This window comes from Trichomycterus rosablanca, chromosome 25 (assembly GCF_030014385.1).
Source record: "Trichomycterus rosablanca isolate fTriRos1 chromosome 25, fTriRos1.hap1, whole genome shotgun sequence".
Lineage (NCBI taxonomy): Eukaryota > Metazoa > Chordata > Actinopteri > Siluriformes > Trichomycteridae > Trichomycterus > Trichomycterus rosablanca.
Genome location: NC_086012.1, coordinates 16921425 through 16943264, shown reverse-complemented (window position 1 = coordinate 16943264; position 21840 = coordinate 16921425). Strand labels below are relative to the sequence as shown.

The 21840-nt window shown below is 39.3% G+C and overlaps 1 protein-coding gene across 1 annotated transcript; it reads left to right on the top strand.

Annotated features, from left to right (window-relative positions):
* The first annotated feature begins 2231 nt into the window (after positions 1 to 2231).
* Positions 2232 to 20540, top strand: LOC134302888 (transferrin receptor protein 1-like). Its single transcript, XM_062988141.1, has 18 exons — positions 2232 to 2312; positions 11307 to 11355; positions 12622 to 12859; positions 13194 to 13377; positions 14090 to 14312; positions 14441 to 14563; positions 14742 to 14837; positions 16023 to 16162; positions 16267 to 16436; positions 16524 to 16643; positions 16728 to 16813; positions 16907 to 16970; positions 17915 to 17979; positions 18061 to 18131; positions 18279 to 18363; positions 18451 to 18675; positions 19642 to 19794; positions 19918 to 20540. Exons 2-18 carry the CDS (start codon positions 11323 to 11325, stop codon positions 20158 to 20160), a joined length of 2319 nt encoding a protein of 772 aa, XP_062844211.1. The 5' UTR covers positions 2232 to 2312; positions 11307 to 11322; the 3' UTR covers positions 20161 to 20540.
* Positions 20541 to 21840: the final 1300 nt, after the last annotated feature.

Sequence of the window (21840 nt, the reverse complement as noted above, 5' to 3'; positions counted from 1 at the left end):
TATCTAAATACACATGTTCAAAGTATTAAATATACATTTTTATGTATTAAACAGCTTCTCCAATCTTAACTACACTAGAGCTCTTTGTAGACTCTCTTGAACAAGCCTTAGAAGCATGTGATAAAAAAATACATTCTTTGTCCTGAAATGCCAGCTGCCAGGGGATAGAAGCTATTTAGTGAGACTAATGCAGTCTCATGGACAGGGCAGAGGAAAATGCTAACACTGTGTGTGTGTGTGTGTGTGTGTGTGTGTGTGTGTGTGTGGGTGGTGAAGAATCACTTTTACCACCCAGCAACATGCAGGAGATAGATTGGCTGCTCTAAATAACTCCTATGTGAGAAAGTGTCAGTGAATAAATGTCCCACAATGTTTTGTCTGAGCTGAATTCCTGTACTGTAGCTGAATTATTGTACGTACATTAGTAAAGATTTAATGTTATTAAAGCTGCTTGTACTACTAATGTGAAACCTGAAATCCTGGGTATTTTCACAGGTGTAGAGAAATGATTTGAAATAAACCCTCAGTAGTTGTCTGCGCTCTATTTTCCAGGTTCCTCCCTGTAATGTTTTGGTTTGATGGTTTGGCATCGGTAAGTCGCTGCTCTGTTTTCAGGTGGTATAAAGTCTACAGAGCAGACGCTCCGAATAAAGACGTCCATTCATTCCTAAATATTCACCATGTGAGTTACAACTTCAGAATCTGACCCAGATTCGGCGATTGGTTCTGCTACACAGCATTCTGTCTACAACCAAAATTAAGAAACATTTCTACACAATCAGCAGCTCTTTCCTTTGTGGAATTGAGATGCCATTACATCTGGGTACACAGTAAACTTGTGTAGTAACACTACATGGTCAAAAGTATGCAGACACACCTTCTAACAGGGGAATATAACCATTTCTGTATCACCAATTGCTGACTGGTGCATAAACATTAAGCATACAGCTATATGATTTTATATAATGGGGCATCCATCTACACTATATGTCCAAAAGTATTCGGACATCTGACCATAAGCTTGTTGGACATCAAATTTCCAAAACAATTATTATTAACACAGAGGGGTACATACACATTTTGAAGCAACATATGCTCCAATCTAGACGAGATCTCTTACAGTGATGTTCTTGCTTATTTTACCATGATAAGTTACAACAGCACAATAAAGAGTGTGGGTGCTAGACTGACCTGCTTGCAAATATTTGCTTCAATGTGTGTCTATGCTTAACAAACCATATTAAAATGGAGTTGCTTTTGCTTTGCTGCTTTAACAGCAAATAGTATTAAAACAGAAAGACCTCTATGTGATCGTTTCAGCTATAACAAGAGCCACTTTTCTCAGAAGGCTTCTTGCGAGACTGTGGGAATTTGTGAGCATTCAGTTAAAAGAGCATTTGTATGGCTGGGCTCTGATGAAGCCTCAGCTGATGTTTCGGTTCATTCCAAAGCTGTTGAGTTGAGCTGAGCTGAGGACAGGGCTCTTCATAGAGCTGGCTTTGTGCAACAGAAAGGTGCATTTCTTAAGCTTTGTATTAAGCAATTAATTATTAAAGTAATAATAATAATGAATCCATCTGTCCATGCTCGGTTTGTCCACCAGTCTATCCATCCATCTATGCGTGCATCTATTCATCTGTTCATCCCTGCTGTCCAGGTGTCTGTGTGGGTTTTCTCAAGGTCGCAAACACATGCTAACAGGTGGATTAGTTGCTCTAAATTGCTCCTAGGTGTAACTGACAGAGAGCATATTGCATGAATGATTAAGTGATGCCCAACAGTGGATTGGCAAACTGTCCAACTGTTTAAGAGTAGAATTTTGTTCCAGGTTGATCCTGATCGGAATGAAGTGTTTGCAAAATGAAAAATATAAATTAATTATGTTTAATTAAGACAATTATTTATTAATTCACTGTTTGCTTTGGTCCTTACATCTATCCAGCCATATATGGTGATATACGAATATCAATATATGAATTTCATTGTACAAGTACAACGAGATTCAGTGTGCTTCTACTTAGGGAATAGAATATATATAATATATACATACATACATTAATATGCTATACTATTAAATATTTAGGGAGGGTATATGGAGGGTTTGTGATCATTAGCACGTGTGCGGGCGCTGACGCAGTCGGAAGTGACGCGCTCGGTGGTCGGTACTATTTTCGGGCTTCATGCTGAAGGTTGTGTGTTCTAACACACACACACACACACACACACACACACACACACACACACACACACACACACACACACACGCACACACGCACACACGCACCGGTGGAGAGAGAGAGACCAGCTACACGGTACGTCTCATCAGCCTTCACTTTCACATGTGCCTTCTTATGTTTGCTCTGTTTTTCTTGTTTCTTCCTTAAAATGTCTGGATGAACCTGTTTTTACGCACTTGCACTTGATGTCTTTGATCTTTGCGCATTTGACACATTACGCATGTTCTGTTGCATAACATCTGTAATAGTTTGGATGAATTGGTGTGATTAGAAGTTTGATGTGTGGTTTGTAAATATTTCAGCGCAGAATAAAATGAAATAAATAAATAAAATGCACCTTAATGATTGGGATTGTGTGGAGCAGAATAATAGAATAATGCAGCAGGTTCAGTATCATACAGCTCAGTCCTGCACCTGACCTTGACTTCACACCATTTGCAGCCCAGGACTTAATTTCAATCAATGCATTTAGGTAATAATATTAAAATAGGATTCATTTAACCTCCCCTCTTCATGAAAATCAGGTTTTGTAGAAGAGAAGTTGGATTGAGTTTGATTCTGTTATCTGATATCTTTGTGTGTATATCAAAGTTCTGATAGTGTCCTGACATTATGTGTCTCATTCATAAGGATTAAATTATAAGAGTTTGTTTTACCAATAATACTGATAACGTCCTTAAATATTGTTAACTGTTGCATAAGAAACATTAAAGTGCATGTTTTACCCCATTTTAACTTTTAAATACTTGACAACCTGCCTGGATCCCCTAAAATTGACCTGCATTTGTGAAATGTATTTCATGGATGTTTTGGGATTTGATTGAAGTAATGAAATATACTTTTCATACATTTAAATTTCATACGTTTATTGTGGTTTTCTGAAATTATGCATGTATATTATGTTAGAAATATACTAATGAAGCTAATAACATGTTAAAATATTGTTAAAGCTGTATAATAAACACTAAAGTGCATGTTTTACCGCATTTTATCTTTTTATTACTTAACAAACTGCCTGGATCCCCAAAATTTGACCTGTGATTTTGTTTTCTAATAATTTGTATTCATGAAATCCATCCAAAGAAGAAGCACCCCAATATTTAAATTCTATACATTTATTGTGGTTTTCTGAACTCAATCAGGGTTTAAAATATACTTCGCATGAGCAGCTACTTGGATTATTCATGTGGTGAAGTAGAAATTTCTGTAATGTCATTTACTTGAACTTGAACTTGAAAGCTTTGTTGTCCCACCAGGGGATTTTTTTGGGCTGCACACGACTGTTCAACATGTCAAAAACAATCATAAAACACAGATGAATGACACACATTCACAAAATACTATTAAAACCGATTTAATCAGATGAAATGTATTTATATTATTAACTTTCAGCATGAAAGGACAATTTGGATTTTGTTCTTGACCTTGATAAGAGGCCACTGATTAGTTATGTGTTGTGTAGAACCAATATGTGCTGTTAAACCAGCCCTATATCTATAGTCACAGAGAAGTTATTGAGAAATTAGGAGGTCATGACACAAAAGTAATAATCTAACCCCAATCTAAAGCCAAGATTCTGGTATAAACAAAGATCTATGCAGGGTAAAAAGATATGGCCATTCAAGTCTCTATATTTTTAAAGCTCTAATGTGTCTGTAATTAATTAAATTTAATAAAACTATTCATTGTTGGCTAATTTTGGGCAGATGGAACGTCTGTCATATTAATATACAGTACAATACAATTCTTGGGGAAGTTGAGGTCAGAGCTTAGGGTCGGATAATGTATGGCACCCCTGGAGCCAAGAGGCTTATGGGCATTGCTCAAGAGCTCAACATTGGCTGTACATACTTCCGATTGGTGGCTCTACCCACTAGGCTATGACTGTCCATAAATAACTATATTTCAGATATTATTACCTACCAAAATTACTTCTGGCTGTAATGACTTGTGCTCATAAGTGTGTACACTGCAGAAGGACAGGGGCTGAATTTAACTTTGTAAGCGCTCTTTATAATGACTTGTTTTTACTGAGTAAAGTCTATTAACTCCTTCTGAAACCCTGCGTCTAAATCCTGTGTGGTATATTTTGGTACTCGGTGCCCAACGTGAGTCAGATCCTTCAACCTTGACTAAGAAAGTTGAGGTTTTCTGGAAGGGCTTGCTACTTCTCCATGTGACTGTCGTCTGACTGGAACAGATTAACTTTATTCCTCCTGTACAAATAAGAAAAGTTTAATGAATAACAAAATCTTTTCAGAGCATGACACAAAGTTTAAGAAAGTATGTTCAAAAGTGACATTTTTGCTAATTAGTGTAATGACAGAAAATGAACTGAATTGGGTGTTAAAATCTAAATATCTTTAAGATTATTAATACCAGTCACATGTTGTGGGGGATTTGGGATTAAGTGCTTGAACATGGGTTGTGAAATGGACTAAGCTTTGTTAGAAAAGCCACTCAGAAAGCCTTTTGCCCTGAGAACAAGGAGTTCTCACAGAAAGCAGACAGGAATTCTGTTAGTGTTTAAAAATCATGAATAATTATACAAACAGTTTCTTTTTATTTCCATGCGGCTTCATTGCTAAAATATCAGTGAACAGAAGCTCTCAAACGTGAAAACCTGGTTGTGTTGCCTGCACTTCCAGACCTAAAGTTAGGGTTGAAAATGTAATGATATTTACTATTAAACGACTGGTGTATTTAACCATTGAAATTCTATAAATATTACTGTTTACTTAGGACCTCAACTGATCGGTCGTGTGAATGTGGTTTGGATTTTAAATACTAATGCTAAGCAGGAAAATATAACACAAGCATTTATAATCATTCCTCGGCCTGCAAAACTGGCTTTTAAGCACAATGTTTAGCACATGTTTCATTGTTGCCCAGCTCACAAAGCTTACGTAGAATTATGAAAAATGAGCAGAAAGAATGTCATTTTTCATTGTTATGATAAGGTTTATATAAATGTAGGTGCTCAGGTGGTGCAGCAGTGTAATAAGGTAGCCTACCACCCTAGGAGCTCAAGCTGTTAAATCTCGATGGTGCTATCAGCCTGGCTGGGTGTCTAACATCCACCAATGGCTGTGTATTGGGGTGGAAAGGCTGAGTGGGGTTTCGGATAAAAACTAGGGCTAGTATCGGTCTCTTCTCGGCCAGCAGGAGGTGGACCAAGCAGACATTGTAAGAAAAAGTTAAAAAATGAAGAGACATCAAAATGTATAAACATAATTTAAATTAACACTGATTAAAGCAAACTTCAGTGTTTGTAAAAGTTTGCAATGGTGTTTGTTCAAAATGTATAGCCACAAAATGATTTATTTAAGCTATATGCACATTCTGCTCGAGGGATTCTGTTAACAAGTGATACATCTGACAAAAAAAACACTTAAATGTTTAGTGGTGAAATTCATAAAACTAATGATTAGCATTTTGTTCAGTATTGTGGTCTAATTCTGGCGAGTACACACTACATTGCCATGTGGGTCATGTGCACATTTTAAGGCCCTGGATTTTATTCCCAGGTAAAGCAGTCTGTGTCCTTTCTTGCTGAAGTTTGCATGTTCTCTGTGTCTGTGTGGGTTTCCTCCGGGCGCTCCAATTTCCTCCCACAGTATAAAGACATGCAAGTGAGGAGAATTGGAGATTGAACGGATGAATCATGGGTTAAAATCCTAATAATAATAATAATAATCATGATGATGATGCTAATAATATTAATAGTAATGATAATATGCACATTTAAGTTGCACAACTTTGAGTTGGTGCATCAGTATGACGATGAGCAATCGGAACAACGTCTGAAATGACTAATAGATCTTAAGTGATGCTGTGGGCTTTTAAATTGAGTCACAGACAAACACACTGAATAAATCTGTGTGTGTGCGTGTGTGTGTGGCTCAAAAATCCACAAAGTGGAAACAAACGGCAATCGAGTGTGTGAACCTGTAGGCTTTTGTGTTTGCCTTATTAAAAATAGGTGATTGTTGACTCTTTTGTCAGTCAGTGTACTCATTCATGCATTAAATATATGGGATATGCCACTATTAAAAACCTCAGTGTTAAAGGAGATCCGATGAGCCATTTAAAAAAATATTTATATATTTTTTTACCCTAATTTTTTAGTTTACCCACTCTTGATCTTATGAGAGTCACAACCATTGTCGAACATGTGTACACACCTGCACAGTGCGGGTTCATATGGGGATCCGTATTGCTCAGGTGCTCTTGATCAACCAGCAGAGGTCATAATTGCATCTGTTATGAGGAATCCAACCCATAAATGAGCCAATCGGTGTTCGTATAGGTGCACCAGAGGTTAGCAATCAAAACTTCTTCCACGAGCGGGAGCTCAAGGCACTCTGATGTTCTGCATCAGTAATTCTATTTGCCCTTGTTACCTAAGTGACTTACGAACCTACAGTATTTGAGGTGTTAGACAGTTTTGTAAGATCTCTTATGCAGCGCAGATTAAGCTGTTGATTGCACATAGCAAGTCAATACACATCAATGGAATAATCAAGTGAAGCCTGAGGTTGTCATGTCAAACCTTGATGGCCTGTGATTAAGTCCAAATAATAATGCCAAATCCAACCTGACAGATCTTGACTATAATTTAATCTAGAAATAATTAATATTGCACTGTGATGGACTGGCAACCTGTCCGGGGTGTTTCCTTGCTTTTGCTTAATTAATTAAATTCACTGTGACCCTGACCAGGATAAAGCAGAGGTAAAACAGACAATGAATGAATGTTTCATTAATAAACATCTGAATTAAGTCAAAATTTGCCTCAGGATGGGAGTAAATCGCTGAATTAATATGGATTTCACACCCTGTAAGGATTAGTAGTACATTTTTTAATGTGGAATGAAGTGTCAGACCTATGGGGCGAGAGACCCGATTTGATCTGTTTGCCTTGAACCTTCCTGGTAGGGTGTAACCCAAAATGTATTTCCTATCTTGAACATGCACATGTCTCTGAAAACTAGTACTTTTTTCAGACACCTTCTGGTCTGGGGTTAAATGTCTTCCCAAAACGGTGGTGGTACAAGAATTTCTGAATTTCCTTGTTACTTCATTGGGGTGTAGAACTCTGATGCATGGGATGGGTACCAGACCAAAGTGTAAAAATCCTAATTAATCCTTAAAATCCTAATTAATAATAATAATAATCATGAGGATGATGATAATATTAATAGTAGTAGTAATAATAATATGCATTTTTGAGTTGCACAACTTTGAGTAGGTGCCTCAGTATGACGATGAGCAATCAGAACAACGTCTGAAGTGACTAATAGATCTTAAGTGATGCTGTGGGCTTTTAAATTGAGACACAGACGAACTCGCTGGAAAAATCTGTGTGTGTGAGGTGTAGCGATATCAGTCTTGTGAAAAATAGTATATGGAATGGAGTTTAAGGAAAGTGGGCCTATATCTTTGTGCCTATTCAACTTATATATGACTTATAATGTGAAACAGATCAATCACAAAGCTGTAATACACAATATTTTGGACTATTATGGATTTGGAGACCTACCTGGCAGAAATATGTTCCTGCAAGCAACCCGTAAATGAAAAGATGATGTTTGCAGAATAATCAGTTTCTGGTAGCAAGACATACAGCAAATATACGGTGGCTTTATAGTGAATTTAAGTAGTGTAAAGGTTGGGATGTCAATCTGTAAGGACCAGTGATGTTTGACTCAGAGTTTTAACAGAAAAGTGTCTCCTTAATTATTGGCTAAAGCAGTTACAATGGCATCCAAATGGCACAGCTGTAAATTATGGTATTCCAAATCCACTAGGATTCAGGCTTTTAAACTCAAAGCTGTGTTATCAACCAGTCAAGCATCTACATACAGACATAATTGGCTATGCAGCTATGGAGCTGACCTACTATCCAGCCCTCAGTTAGTGCGTGGCATCTGGCAACGTCTGGCAAATCGTGTATTTTATTAATCCTCCACTTCATGGAATGATGGATAAATTTGTACTGCATGCTATAACCGGTTCCCTGTCAGATGTGGTTGATTATGCAAGTGTGTTTAATGACTCTTATTCAAGCTTTACCCAACACATGCCTATCTACAGTAAAACATGATAGAATACCAGAATTATCACCACAATAGATACACATACCCATGTTTGGATTGTAAGCGAACGAAGCTGGTACTTTGTTGTGGGTTAGATACAGTATTTCACTGAGGTAAATAATCTTCAGTGTACTAAAAATGTAAGCTTTGCATGTGAGGGGGTAAAACTAGCATAGTATTGAGGAACACAAGAACACAGGCCAGTGCCCATCATTGTGGGAATGTTTATTGGGGAAATATAAAGAAAAAATGCTGTTAGTGAACCAGACTGCTGCAATTACAACCTCTGCTGGCTGATTAGTGCCTGCACATAGACGGGGGATAATGGAGATCGATGCGTGACTCTTTGTGTCTTGAGAAGGTGTGTGTTAGTTTAGGAGTGGAGGTCTGCAGCAGTAGATGAAGCTAAATGAGATCAGGTAACTAGCTATGACTAAATTGAGAGGAAAATTTGGGGGGAGGGGGGTGGATTCAAAATATATTTTTAAGCTGATGACATTTTGCATAACCTTGGGTCACAGTTACTGTGGTAAACAAAGCCACAAAGCTTTGTAAAGTGGTGTAACCTAAACCACGAAGGTTAAAATCCGACAGGAGAGACGTGTTTTTACATTAATGATGTTTTAGTGCCAAAACCCCGAGAGAAAATTCACAGCTCACAACACAAGTATCTGGCAACCGCTCAGTTAAAGTGTTAGGATTGGAAGAGTAGCCAGCTTTCCTACAGATCCAACAATCTGATTGATGTATTTACAGTAATATTCTGAGGTTTAAAGCTAGATCAGACATGTACGTGTAGGTGTGATGAGACGCCATGGGTTCTGGATTTGCTCTAAATTTAATAAAGTGTTTGCAGACAAGTTCCATCATTTATTAGCTCCAAAGCAGTCAAAAACGTTCAACTTGGTGTTAAACCACATTTAATGCTTTTAAATCTTAAACATTAAAGGTTTAAGTAGAATTTGTATTGTAATGATGCATGAAAAGTGGCTTAATTTTATCTATTGTTCTAAGTTCTAACATCTAAGTTCTGATACTGCAGGAATTAAGGCGGTATTTTTGGCATTATAGTTTTAATATTGTAAGAATAAAGTAATTTATAACAAAATGTATTTGTAAAACTTTAATTAAACCATTTAGTTATGAAAATACATAAATGAATTTTTTTTTACGAATAAAAATGTCTTAGCTGTGTGTATGTATGTCTGCCCTGCGATGGACTGGTGTCCCGTCCAGGGTGTTACTGTGTGCCTTGCGCATATTGAAAAGCTGGGATAGGCTTTAATACATTTAAATTAGGCCGATTAGGATCAGTGTTACTGTAGGTTCTTTATTAGATTTTGTGTCCTTTAGGTCACTGGTATATCAAAAGACAAACAAAAAAACTGCTCCATTTAGCCAGAAAGCTGAGAAGCAGGTTCAGGTGTCTGTACAGTGTTCCATTTATTTTCCAATAAATCCTGTCCAGACTGCCAGTCCCTGCACTTTAACAGTAGCTCTGTAACATAAAGCTCGCCCCACAGTATGATAAAGCGTGGACGGTGTTACTCGGCTGATTTACACCTCACGCATCACTTAAAATTCAGATTAAAAGATGCAGCACATCAGGTGGCGCAGCAGTAAAAACACACACTGGAACACCAGAGCTGGGATCTCGAATACATCGTACCGAGTCTCAGCTCTGCCTTCCGGCTAAGGCTGATTGGCCACATGAACAACGATTGGCCTGTTGTTCATATAGTGGTGGGATATTAAAGCCAGATAGGAACTCTCTCATAACTAGTGCAATTACGACCTCTGCTGGCTAATTGATGGCACCTGCACAGAGATGAGGAAAGAGTGCTCTTAGGGTGTGTCTCTCCGTACACGGTGCTGATCTGCATTGCACTCGTCAAAGTGTAGGTGACAAAATGCATACGGCTGCTGCCCGCATGTCAGAGGGGGCGTGGGTTAGCTTCGTTCTCCTTAATCAGAGCAGGGATCGGCATTGGTCGAGAGGAAGCGTGACGCAATCTGGCAATTGGACGCGTTAAAAGGTAGAAAATGCATAAATGAAATTTAAAAAAAGGTGCAGCCCAGTGCGGTTTTACCAGGCAATTAAACTTACCACAGCTTCTATCAATAACGCTCGTTCCTTGTGATGTCTGCAGGATGCATCCGTTTTGGGGGGTAACTTGACTAGGCAGCATGACTGTAGTTTTATTTTGTAATGTTTTTGATGAACGTAACTGATCTCCAAGGTGCAGCTCGTGCCTTTGAGATATTCTGGTGTCCTTTAGTTCTAGTTCTGTGCTTCTCTATGATTAGATCCTTGATTACTTTAGATTTTAGTCAGTCTTTTTACCATACTTATCGACTCCACAAAGTGATGACTTATTCGTCCTTGTGAATGAAATGAAAACAGCTAATACACTACTGTTTTTAGTAGCAAACTAATGTGTTGTGTTTGGAACAATGAATCAGATATATCAACACTTTGCTCTTATTTTTATAGTTTCATTTGCCCTTAAATTCCTTTGCAGATTATAGGGGTTGGTTTGATTTTGTACTTTTCCCGGGGTGTTTAGTTTTTAACCTCACCTTAAGAAACAGAAGAGTGAAGTGGTTCTGCAGGCTTTAACTCGTCTTTTGGCAGATGTGATGAATTATACAAGTGATTTTATAATGGCTCTTACTCAAGCTATTTAACGTTAAATAACCTGACGGATAAAATAAACGGCTGATTAAATAACCTGATATCGAACCTGATATAAAAGCGCCCTGAACACACAATTTTATTTAGTTCAGAAAGTCAGAACTTCCTGTGAGAGTAACTCGTACCCTCAGGTTCAGCTTTACCAGGGTCGTAAGGTTGGTGCTTCATTGCTGGATATGAAATGAAAGGTGTTTAGAATGTTATGAATTGCAGTTTAAGGCTGCAGGTTTAATTTTATTAGTTTTTTTTAACAAATACACACTTTCTGTCTTTCAGCTGTTCACAGGCAGCAATGGATCAAGCCAGGACAACAATAACAAAAATAGTAAGTCCTGTTTGTTCTGTTTTTATTAAGTTTTTTTTTTTAAGTGTTTTTTTTTTGTGTGTGTACATTTCTCAGTAATATACGACTGAAAGCACAAATGTATCATGAGATCATAACAAACCAGCACAAAACACCAGTCCTGATGTGAATATCACAAATGTGTCAACATGCTGTTATAAAAAAAAAAAAAAACACACACAAACAATCATAACTACAATTTTAACTGGTTTTAGCTTTTAAGTGAACCTGGTGCTCAAACTGATGAACCCAAAGACTAAATTAGATTATATTGACAGTTCAGGAGCCAGTGGTCTCTGTGCTGTTTTCTCCCTGTTTTAGTAGATCATTATCAAGATGTGTGTCTGTGTGTGTGTCTGTGTGTGTGTCTGTGTGTGTGTGTCTGTGTGTGTGTCTGTGTGTGTGTCTGTGTGTGTGTGTGTCTGTGTGTGTGTCTGTCTGTCTCGGAGTCTTTCTGTGTGTGTCTGTGTATCTGTCTTTGTGTTGTTCTGTGTCTGTCTCTGTGTGTGTCTGTCTCTGTGTGTGTCTGTCTGTGTCTGTCGCGGTCTGTCTGTCTGTCTTTCTCTGTGTTTCTGTCTCTGTCCATGTGTCTCTGTGTGTGTGTGTGTGTGTGTGCGTATGTCTCTTATGTGTGTGTTTGTGTTGTTCTGTGTGTGTCTGTGTATGTGTGTCTCTGTGTGTGTCTGTCTGTGTTTATGTCTCTGTGTTTGTGTGTGTGTGTGTCTGTCTCTGTATGTTTGTCTCTGTGTGTGTTTGTGTCGTTCTGTCTGTGTGTATGTCTGTCTGGGACTGTCTGTCCGTCTGTCTGTGTGTCTGTGTGTGTGTGTCTCTGTCTTTGTGTGAGTATGTCTTTGTGTGTGTTTGTGTTCTATGTGTGTCTGTCTGTGCGTCTGTCTCTGTGTGTGTGTGTGTGTCTCTCCGTGTGTGTGTGTGTGCGTGTGGGTGCATGCGTGCATGTGTTGACAGACCTTATTATTCTACACATTTAAATTCTAACTAGAGGACAAGCATAAATGTTCAGCTGGCCTGTAATGACCCCAGTGTATTTAGCAAAAAACACCATCATACCAAACAGAGGCTGATATTTTCTATAAACAGGGTTTATTTTACTTATCACATGAGCAGTTTCACTTCCTTAAAAAATGAACCAAATTACAACATCAAAACTCCCCGTTATCTGTTATTATACAGGACGTTTACTGAAGAGTATATGAATGATTTTCTTGCTTTTTGTTCCTCCTTTTGCAGTTTAATGGGGAGCCGCGCTCCTACACCCGCTTCAATCTGACCCAGAACATGGAGGAGGACACCAGCCATGTGGAGATGAAGCTGTCCACCGACGTAGATGAGGAGGCTGGAGAGAACGGAGGCCTGGATAACGGAAAGCGGCCACATACCAGCCCGTCCTACGTCAGCAGACCCAGCCAGACCAAACCCAGAACCGTCTGTTTTATGATTATAGCCACTCTGGCCATTTTCATCATTGGTAAGGAGGAGTTTCACAGTCTTGCACTGTTTTCATTCTTTATATGCCCATATGTACCATAGAGCATATGTTTCTTTACCAGGAGGGTCTGGTGCCACCCAGAAACACTAGACACAGGGTGGCACACACTCGCCTATTCACTTACTTATACCTTGGTGGAGTTTAGTGGGATAGTTAGCAAAGAAAACACATGGCCAAAAGGAGAACATCCCAAACTCATACACTCACAGACAGTGATTAGATGCTATACTTTATGAGTTTATAAAATAAATATAATATAGAAACAGATCACCATCCACAACAGGGGCTGATCAGGATTGTTTTTTTTTTCCAGGATACTTGATCGGCTTCGCGTCTCATCGAAGGCCCGCCGCTGCAGCACCGAGCTGCGAAGCATCCGCTCTCTCCACCGACGAGTCTGCGCCTCCGGTAGTAACGGTTCCTGTTCTTGACTGGAGTGAGATCTCGTCCCTGCTTAGTCGCAAACTGACCACGAGTGCCATTGACAAGAGCCTCAGGTGTTTCTGCAGACACAACCACTTAAATCACTTATATCACAGTATTAAAAAGTAACAACATTTATGCTGCTGAACTGATTTGTTGTGTTTATGGTGGAGAAGATAGCCGGAAATGCTTGGAAACTACTGGCTTTCATGTATAGGTCTTAAAAAATCGACATGCTGGTAAAATGTGAATTAATTACTCCAAAAAATGTATTTATTTAGTTTCACAGACAAAAGAGATGTTTAGCAACACAACAGGCAGTTGCGATTACAAGTGTTTTTAGTGCATTTTCCTCCAAATTTAGTCATATCCAATTACCCAGTCTCATTTCCCATCCTCTACTGCTGCAGACCTCCACTTCTGACCAAGGAGAGCCGTGCCTAATGCACGTTCCCTCCAATACGTGTGCAGAAGCCGACCGCTTCTTTTTGCCTGCACAGGGCAGGTTCATATGGAGAGTCACGCACTGATCTCCATTATCCCCCGTCTCTGTGCGAGTACCATCAATCAGCCAGCAGAGGTCGTAATTGCAGCAGTTATGATGAATCCCCTCCGGCATTCCATTCGAGATGTCAGTGCTAGCGTGTGTTTCCAGTAGACTGAGCGTCCGTTTTACAGAAGACCGTCTATTAGTGTTTACATTCCAACAATGTCCTCATATATGGGAGTGTTAAGAGGAGGTTTGTGCTGTTTAATAACTTGTATTTCTCTTTGGTTCTTTCATAGCGAATTTGCCATGGACAGTCATAGAGCAGGATCCGCCGGGGACCAGGCGCTCGCTAATATGGTGCTGAAAAAGTTCCAGAATTATAACATGAACCCCTGGGCTGACGCACACTACATTAAAGTCCAGGATCGGCCCAGGAGTGGCAGCAACAGGGTGACGTTCAAGGATAAGACATTTTCTGAACCTGGTTATTTATCCTACAGCGCAAACAAATCAGCGCAGGTTTGTACTGACGGCCATGTATTTAATATTTATTTAATAATGTAAACCATACTGACCGTGCTGACTGTGCTCCAGCCTCTGTATCTGATATTAATGAGTAATATTGGTTTTATTGATTGGTTTTACAGGGTGCCGTTCTGTATGCGTATTACGGACAAGAGGATGATCTGCGTCGTCTGCAGGATCTTAACATCGACATAAACGAAAGAGTTCTCCTGGTCAGGGCTGGAAAAATCAGCTTTGCTGAAAAGGTTTGTATTTATTTACAGGTATTTAGAAGAGATCTTGAATGTTTTACTCTCTAAATATATGCATGTATTTAATTTGACGTTGACAGTCAGGATTGTGTTTAAGAATAAAAAGGAGTTCCTAATGCTGCCATCTAATTTAATGATTTTTAAGGACTTATTTTGTCTTTATTGACTATAGGTTGCCAACGCTGCCAGCCTGAATGCCAGTGCAGTGCTGATCTACCCAGATCCCGCTGACTACTCCTTCAACACAGACACTGACTTGTTTGGCCATGTAAGTACCTTCAAACATGCTTATGCTTATAAGCTTACTTATAACTTAAATTTACTCAGGTTGAAAAACTATGATGCCTGTGCCAATATTTGTACCAATTGGGACGTTTCCCAATTTTCGTCCCAATCTAGTCACATTTTGCTACCTCTACTGCTGCTGACAATCCACGAGCCAGGTTTATATGGGGATGCGTATTGTGCACAGAGAGTCTTACCCCAATCTTACCCCATTCTCCATCTTGCCGTCGATCCGCCAGCAGAGGTCGTGATTGCAGCGGTTATTCTCCTGTATTCCCAATTTTTGAACAAGCCAGTCATTGTCCATACAGGCGCCCAGCCTGCCGGTAGCAGAGCTGAGATATGAACTAATGAGTGTGAGGTGTCAGCTCTGGTGTGTTAGTGTGTTTTAATGCTGTGCCAACCGAGTTCCTGATTCATTCTAGTAATCAGCAGGTTGCTGGTTCAAACCTCACTACTGACAAACTGCCACTGTTGTGTCCTTGAGCAAGGCCCTTAACCCCTTAAACGTTTAGATTGTGTTCAGTAACAGTTGTGAGTCCCTTATGATAAAAAGCGTCCGCTAAATGCCATACATGTAAACGTTTAACTACTTTACTTAAAAGAACCGCACGAACCTTCACTTGAAAGCAGAACTGAATCTCACAGGTGATCTGGAGTTGCTTATTTTAGACCGCAGCTGAGTGTAATCGCACCAAGGGAGCGAACAAACCAGCGTTTAATCGAACGGTGCATAAAGATAAGCTTCTTTTAAGCACATTGATAAAAGGATTCTCTACCTGGAAACATTTTATACCAGAAGACTGTAAGATTAGGAGTTAAAAGACTGGGGCGGCACGGTGGTTCGGTGGGTCGCACGGTTGCCTCACAGCAAGAAGATCCTGGGTTTGATTCCCAGGTTAAGCGGTCCAGGTCCTTTCTGTGTGCGGTTTGCATGTTCTCCTTGTACCTGTGTGGGTTTCCTCCGGGAGCTCCAGTTTCCTCCAACAGTCCAAAGATGTGCAAGTGAGGTGAATTGGAGATACAAAATTGTCCATGACTGTGTTTGACTGTGTTTAAAAACTTAAATTGATGAATCTTGTGTTAAACAAGTGTGTAAAACATGATGTTAAAATCCTAATAAATAAATAAAATAAAAGACTAGCTGTAATCGATCCGTCTTTCGCAGGTTCATCTGGGCTCCGGTGATCCGTACACTCCAGGCTTTCCATCTTTCAACCACACCCAGTTTCCTCCAGCTCAGTCCTCAGGCCTGCCCAGCATCCCAGCACAGACCATCAAAGCCTCGACCGCCGCCGCCATCATGAGGTGCAACACGCACAGTCATAATAAACAAAAAAGAAGCAAGAAATGAGGAACTTTACGTGACCAAGACTTCAGGCGTTAACCGTACCGATCACTTCTCTGTTTAGGGAAATGGGCGGTCGTGATGCTCCTCGTGGATGGGGTGATGGAGGTCTCCAGAATGTTATGTACAAGCTGGGAGCTGCTGAAGACGTCATTTCCGTCGAGGTGAACAACGTTCTCACTGAGATAATAATCCATAATGTGTTTGGAGTCATCAAAGGATTTATAGATCCAGGTAAATCGATGCTTAATGCTTTATCTTTACATCTGTGTATGTTTAGTCAGGCTTAGAGTTTTAATCCTGGTTTAATCTCTGGTTTAGATCGTTATGTGGTGATCGGAGCTCAGAGAGACGCCTGGGGGCCCGGATACGCTCAGTCCACCGTTGGTACCAGTCTGCTGGTTGAGTTAGCCAGAGTTATTAGTGAAATGACAAGCAAAGGTGAGTTAAACTCATCACACAGATATCTGTTAATGATTCTTTTTGGTATATTTAACATTTTTTTTAATTATTATTTAAATTTAGATGGATTCAGACCCAGAAGGAGCATCGTTTTTGCAAGCTGGAGTGCTGGAGAATACGGTGCTGTCGGTGCCACCGAGTGGCTGGAGGTCAGAAAAGCATCAAGTTATTATTTCATATTTTTATATATAGAAATTTTTTTGAATGTCAATTAATCTTATTTGTTGTTTTTGCTATTACAGGGTTATTTGGCTTCACTTAATATGAAAGCGTTTTCTTATATCAGCCTGGATAGAGTCGTTACAGGTGAGTAAGCAATGAAACCTGCTCACACACAATGTTTGTTATTAATTATTTATTCAGTTTGGTCAGCTATAATAAATAATGATTGTGTAATTATTAAAAAAATAATTAAAACTTAAACATTTATAAAATAATTAATATTTGATTTGGAATATAACTTTTTTTTATTTAGATTTTTAAATAAAATGTATACACTAGTCAGTTATAATAAATAATGATTAATTATTTAATGAACATATTTTATTTATTAATACTACTAACAAAATATGTTCATTAAATAATTGCAAATATTAATTAATATTAATATTTTATTAATGAAATTAAACATTTATACAATCTCTTTAAATTGTTTGTCTTTATTAAAACTTTTGATATTAAATTACAACTCCTTGGTTTGAAACTCGGTCTTCTGGGCGCCATCTAGCGGGCATAGTTGGCAGTGCCTGCAGCAGACACGTTTCTGCTATGGCGGGATGACTGGACTATGTGGGTGGGGTCTTCAAACGCTGTGTAAGGACCCTGATTGGCAGATAGAGAGGCGCCTGTGCAGAATGCATGGGGGGAAAAGGGTTCCGCTAAGGGCTTCACGTGGGTCAAAGCAGGCGTGAGCATCAATATACCCACCTCGAACTGCAATCAGGGATCCCCCAGCAGCGGAAGACAAATTGATTACATTAAATTGGGAGAAAGGTGATTACCTAATAAAATGCTCAATTTGCTTTACTTTTATTGAAATATATTTAATATTAATTCATTGAAGTTATTAAAAATGTGCTCATCATTCAAATCCTTAAATAAAAGTAGTCCATCATTATGGTCTGTTAATTCATTTTTAATTACAGTTTATTAATCAGTGCTGTTATTTTGTGTTTGTTTATTTTGTCTATGTTTATAATTAATGTATACATTTTTAATATAAATACATAATTTAATATGATTTGGTACAGGTTCCTCTTTTAAAGCCAGTGCAAGCCCACTGATGTATGATCTGATACAGAGCACTATGAAGGAGGTGAGCAAGTGCAGAGATTTATGTTTCTATTTACTTTTAAATGTAAAAATGTACATAATTAATGTAGTTTTTCTGCTGCAGGTTTTCGTATCCGGTGACTCCAGCAGGAGTTTATATTCACAAGTGACTGGAAGCAACTGGGACAGCGCTGTGTATGTCTCTATAAAACTATCATTATTTATTTCTTTATATTTACCATTAGTGTCAGTATTTGTAGAGGCTACTGCAGCTTATTTTACACTATTATATATAATATATCAGCCTTTCATTACTGTATTATATGACATTTTCTTTCACAGGATGGAGCAGATGACCCTGAGTGACTCTGCGTATCCGTTTCAGACTTTCTCCGGCATCCCTTCCATCTCATTCCGCTTCACCTCAGTGAGTGTTAGTTATTATTGATTCCTCTCTCTCTGTCGGTTTAACTGTAATGACTTTATTAAGACAGTGATGTATTTTTTCCCTCAGGGTAAACCGTACCCATTTTTCGGCACCATGTCTGACACCAGAAGGAATCTGGATAATTCGGCTCCGAACCTGCTGGGGTTGGTGAAGGCGGCGGGCGAGTTCGCAGGCCAGATAGCTCTTCGTCTGGTGCACGACCACATACTCAGACTGAACACGCAGAAATACCTCAACGTCATACGTGCTAATATAGTGCAAATTAGTAGAGAAGTGACCAGTCTGCAGAGGGTGAGGATACCTAATGTGTAGTGCAAATAAACATATTCATTAAACTTATCCTGAATGAATGCCCAATGTACAACAGAGAAAGACAAGGACTACATGTGCCCAATACATTAAAATAAATCATCATCCAAGATAATACAGACACGTCCTTAATAATATAAGACCGAAAACATATATACACTGATCAGTCATAACATTAAAACCACCTCCCTGTTTCTACACTCACTGTCCATTTTATCAGCTCCACTTACCATATAGAAGCACTTTGTAGTTCTACAATTACTGACTGTAGTCCATCTGTTTCTCTACATACTTTTTTACCTGCTTTCACCCTGTTCTTCAATGGTCAGGACCACCACAGAGCAGGTATTATTTAGGTGGTGGATCATTCTCAGCACTGCAGTGACACTGACATGGTGGTGGTGTGTTAGTGTGTGTTGTGCTGGTATGAGTGGATCAGACAGCAGCGCTGCTGGAGTTTTTAAATACCGTGTCCACTCACTGTCCACTCTATTAGACACTCCTACCTAGTCGGTCCACCTTGTAGATGTAAAGTCAGAGACGATCGCTCATCTGTTGCTGCTGTTTGAGTCGGTCATCTTCTAGACCTTCATCGGTGGTCACAGGACGCTGCCCATGGGGCGCTGTTGGCTGGATATTTTTGGTTGGTGGACTATTCTCAGTCCAGCTGTGACAGAGAGGTGTTTAAAAACTCCAGCAGCGCTGCTGTGTCTGATCCACTCATACCAGCACAACACACACTAACACACCACCACCATGTCAGTGTCACTGCAGTGCTGAGAATGATCTACCACCTAAAAAATACCTGCTCTGTGGTGGTCCTGTGGGGGTCCTGACCATTGAAGAACAGCATGAAAGGGGGTAACAAAGCATGCAGAGGAACAGGTGGACTACAGTCAGTAATTGTAGAACTATGAATTATGTATTTGTGTTTCTTTTCCTCTTTAGTCTGGCCGTATCCCTCAGAGTTTACAGATGCAGTGGTTTTCATCAGCTCTGGGTTCATACAGTCGTGCTTCGAGGAGCATCATCAACACCATCCAGAACAGTGACCTCGAAGACATGGAGCAATGTCGTATCATCAATGACCGGCTCATGGGGGTAAATGAAGTGTTACATTAATGCCGTTTTATGGCCAGGCTCATGGCCAGGTGTCCACATACTTTTGGCTATAATTCTATTACTAAATCATATCATATTTACTTTAATTCTTTGTCTGTACAGGTTGAGAGGAATCTTCTCTCTCCGTACATTTCTCCTCGAGAGTCTCCGTTCAGACACATAGTCCTCGGCTCAGGTTCACACACCCTGAAGGCCCTGATCACGCACCTCTCTGCGATAAAGGAGGGCTCGGCCAGCGCCGACGTCGACCTGCTGAGGAATCAGTTCGCTCTGGCAACCTGGACCATCCAGAGCTGTGCCAACGCGCTCGCCGGCAACGTGTGGGAGCTGGATAATGAAATTTAGCCCAATTGGTTCGAATGTTTAAAGAGAAAAAGTTTCTGATTTAAGCTCCAGCCCCTCAGCCTATCAGATATCAGCACTTGACCAGATTATCAGAATGTCTGAAAGTGACTCTGTACTGCATTTTAACCACGAGTACCAGGTTTGCCTTTCCTCATTCCGATGCTTGATGGCAGCTGATCTATTTAAAACTCCTAACACACGATGACTGATAACATCCTGAACTAAACCAGTAAATAGTTCAGTAAAGTTTATTAAAGTCCATGGCAGCTTTTAACAGAGTTACTGTAAATTTACTTGATGTGTCTGGTACAAAATCAGCTGTTCCTTAAGAATCAAATAGTATTAAGATTTTGACAGTATTGGGCTTCGGGTTAAAATACAGTACAGTTTAATATGTTGATTCTGTCTGAAAATAAAACCGACCGGATTGAATCCCACATTATATATGATTTTAAAATTAGATTATATTAAATAACAACAAAAATAGGAGGATCATCTATAACCCTGCATTCACACCAGCGAGCAGCAAACCAGGTTATACACAGCACAGTACTCTACATTACATTACTCTGCAGTACTCTACATTACTCTATGGTACTATACATTACTCTACATCACATTACTCTGCAGTACTCTACATTACTCTGTGGTGCTGTACATTACATCACATTACTCTGCAGTACTCTACAGTTGTCTACAGTACTTCACAGTATTCTACATTACTCTGCAGTACTCTACAGTTCTCTACATTACATTACTCTACAGTACTCTGTAATACTCTATATAACTTTACATCACTCCACAGTACTCAACAGTTCTCTATAGTACTCTACAGTCCTCCACAGTAATTTACAGTACTCTACAGTTCTCTACATTACTCTTCAGTACTCTGCATTACTTTACAGTACTCTACATTTTATTACTCTCCAGTTCTCCACAGTACTTTACAGTACTCTACATTACTTTACAGTACTCTTCATTACTCAGGTATGAACCAGTCCTCTCTTGTAGCCTTGGACTTTTATGATGCCTTTTTCTAATGTCTCGGCATCCAATTAGTTACACTGCTTATTAAAATGGGTAAATACCATAACTAAAATACACATGTAGAGAAATCTTACATACATGTAGATAATCAACTGTGCTCGTGTGCATGAAAACTTGAGACCAACCAGTGTGACCTCACCAGTCCATGAACCACTCACATATGATCGTCAACCAAATGCCTCATATAGCAGCAGTATTGATGAGAAAGCGGTCATTTCCATCTCATACTTTTAGTTAATTAAATGTACACTTGGAGCAATTGGGTAGAAGTTCTACACATGAACAAAGTTGGTGATCCAGACTTCATAGTGGGCAACGTGCACTGCAGAAGCAGGTTTTGGTTGATGTTGAAGCTGATGTATTAAGTTTTGAGGGTTAATAATATGCCAACACATGCAAATAAGTCATTTGCATTCACAAACTGCTTCATTCAGGGGATGGTCCATAAAGATGCACCACTCGCCAGACTAAAAATGCCTAAAAATGCATACAGATACCAAAGTGAAAACACCAAGTACTGACTATTAATCTAACTACATTTTTTAGACAGGATTGTTAATGTAAAGCAGCTTTCAATTTCAAATCTGGTCCAGGATGTACTGAAATGTAAAACATTGCCACACAGTATTTTTC

Coding starts and splice junctions, on each gene's coding strand:
- LOC134302888 (XM_062988141.1), top strand. CDS start 11,323: ATGGATCAAGCCAGGACAACAATAACAAAAATA. Junction 14,564..14,741: donor AAATCAGCTTTGCTGAAAAG/GTTTGTATTTAT, acceptor TATTGACTATAG/GTTGCCAACGCTGCCAGCCT. Junction 16,644..16,727: donor TAGTGAAATGACAAGCAAAG/GTGAGTTAAACT, acceptor ATTTAAATTTAG/ATGGATTCAGACCCAGAAGG.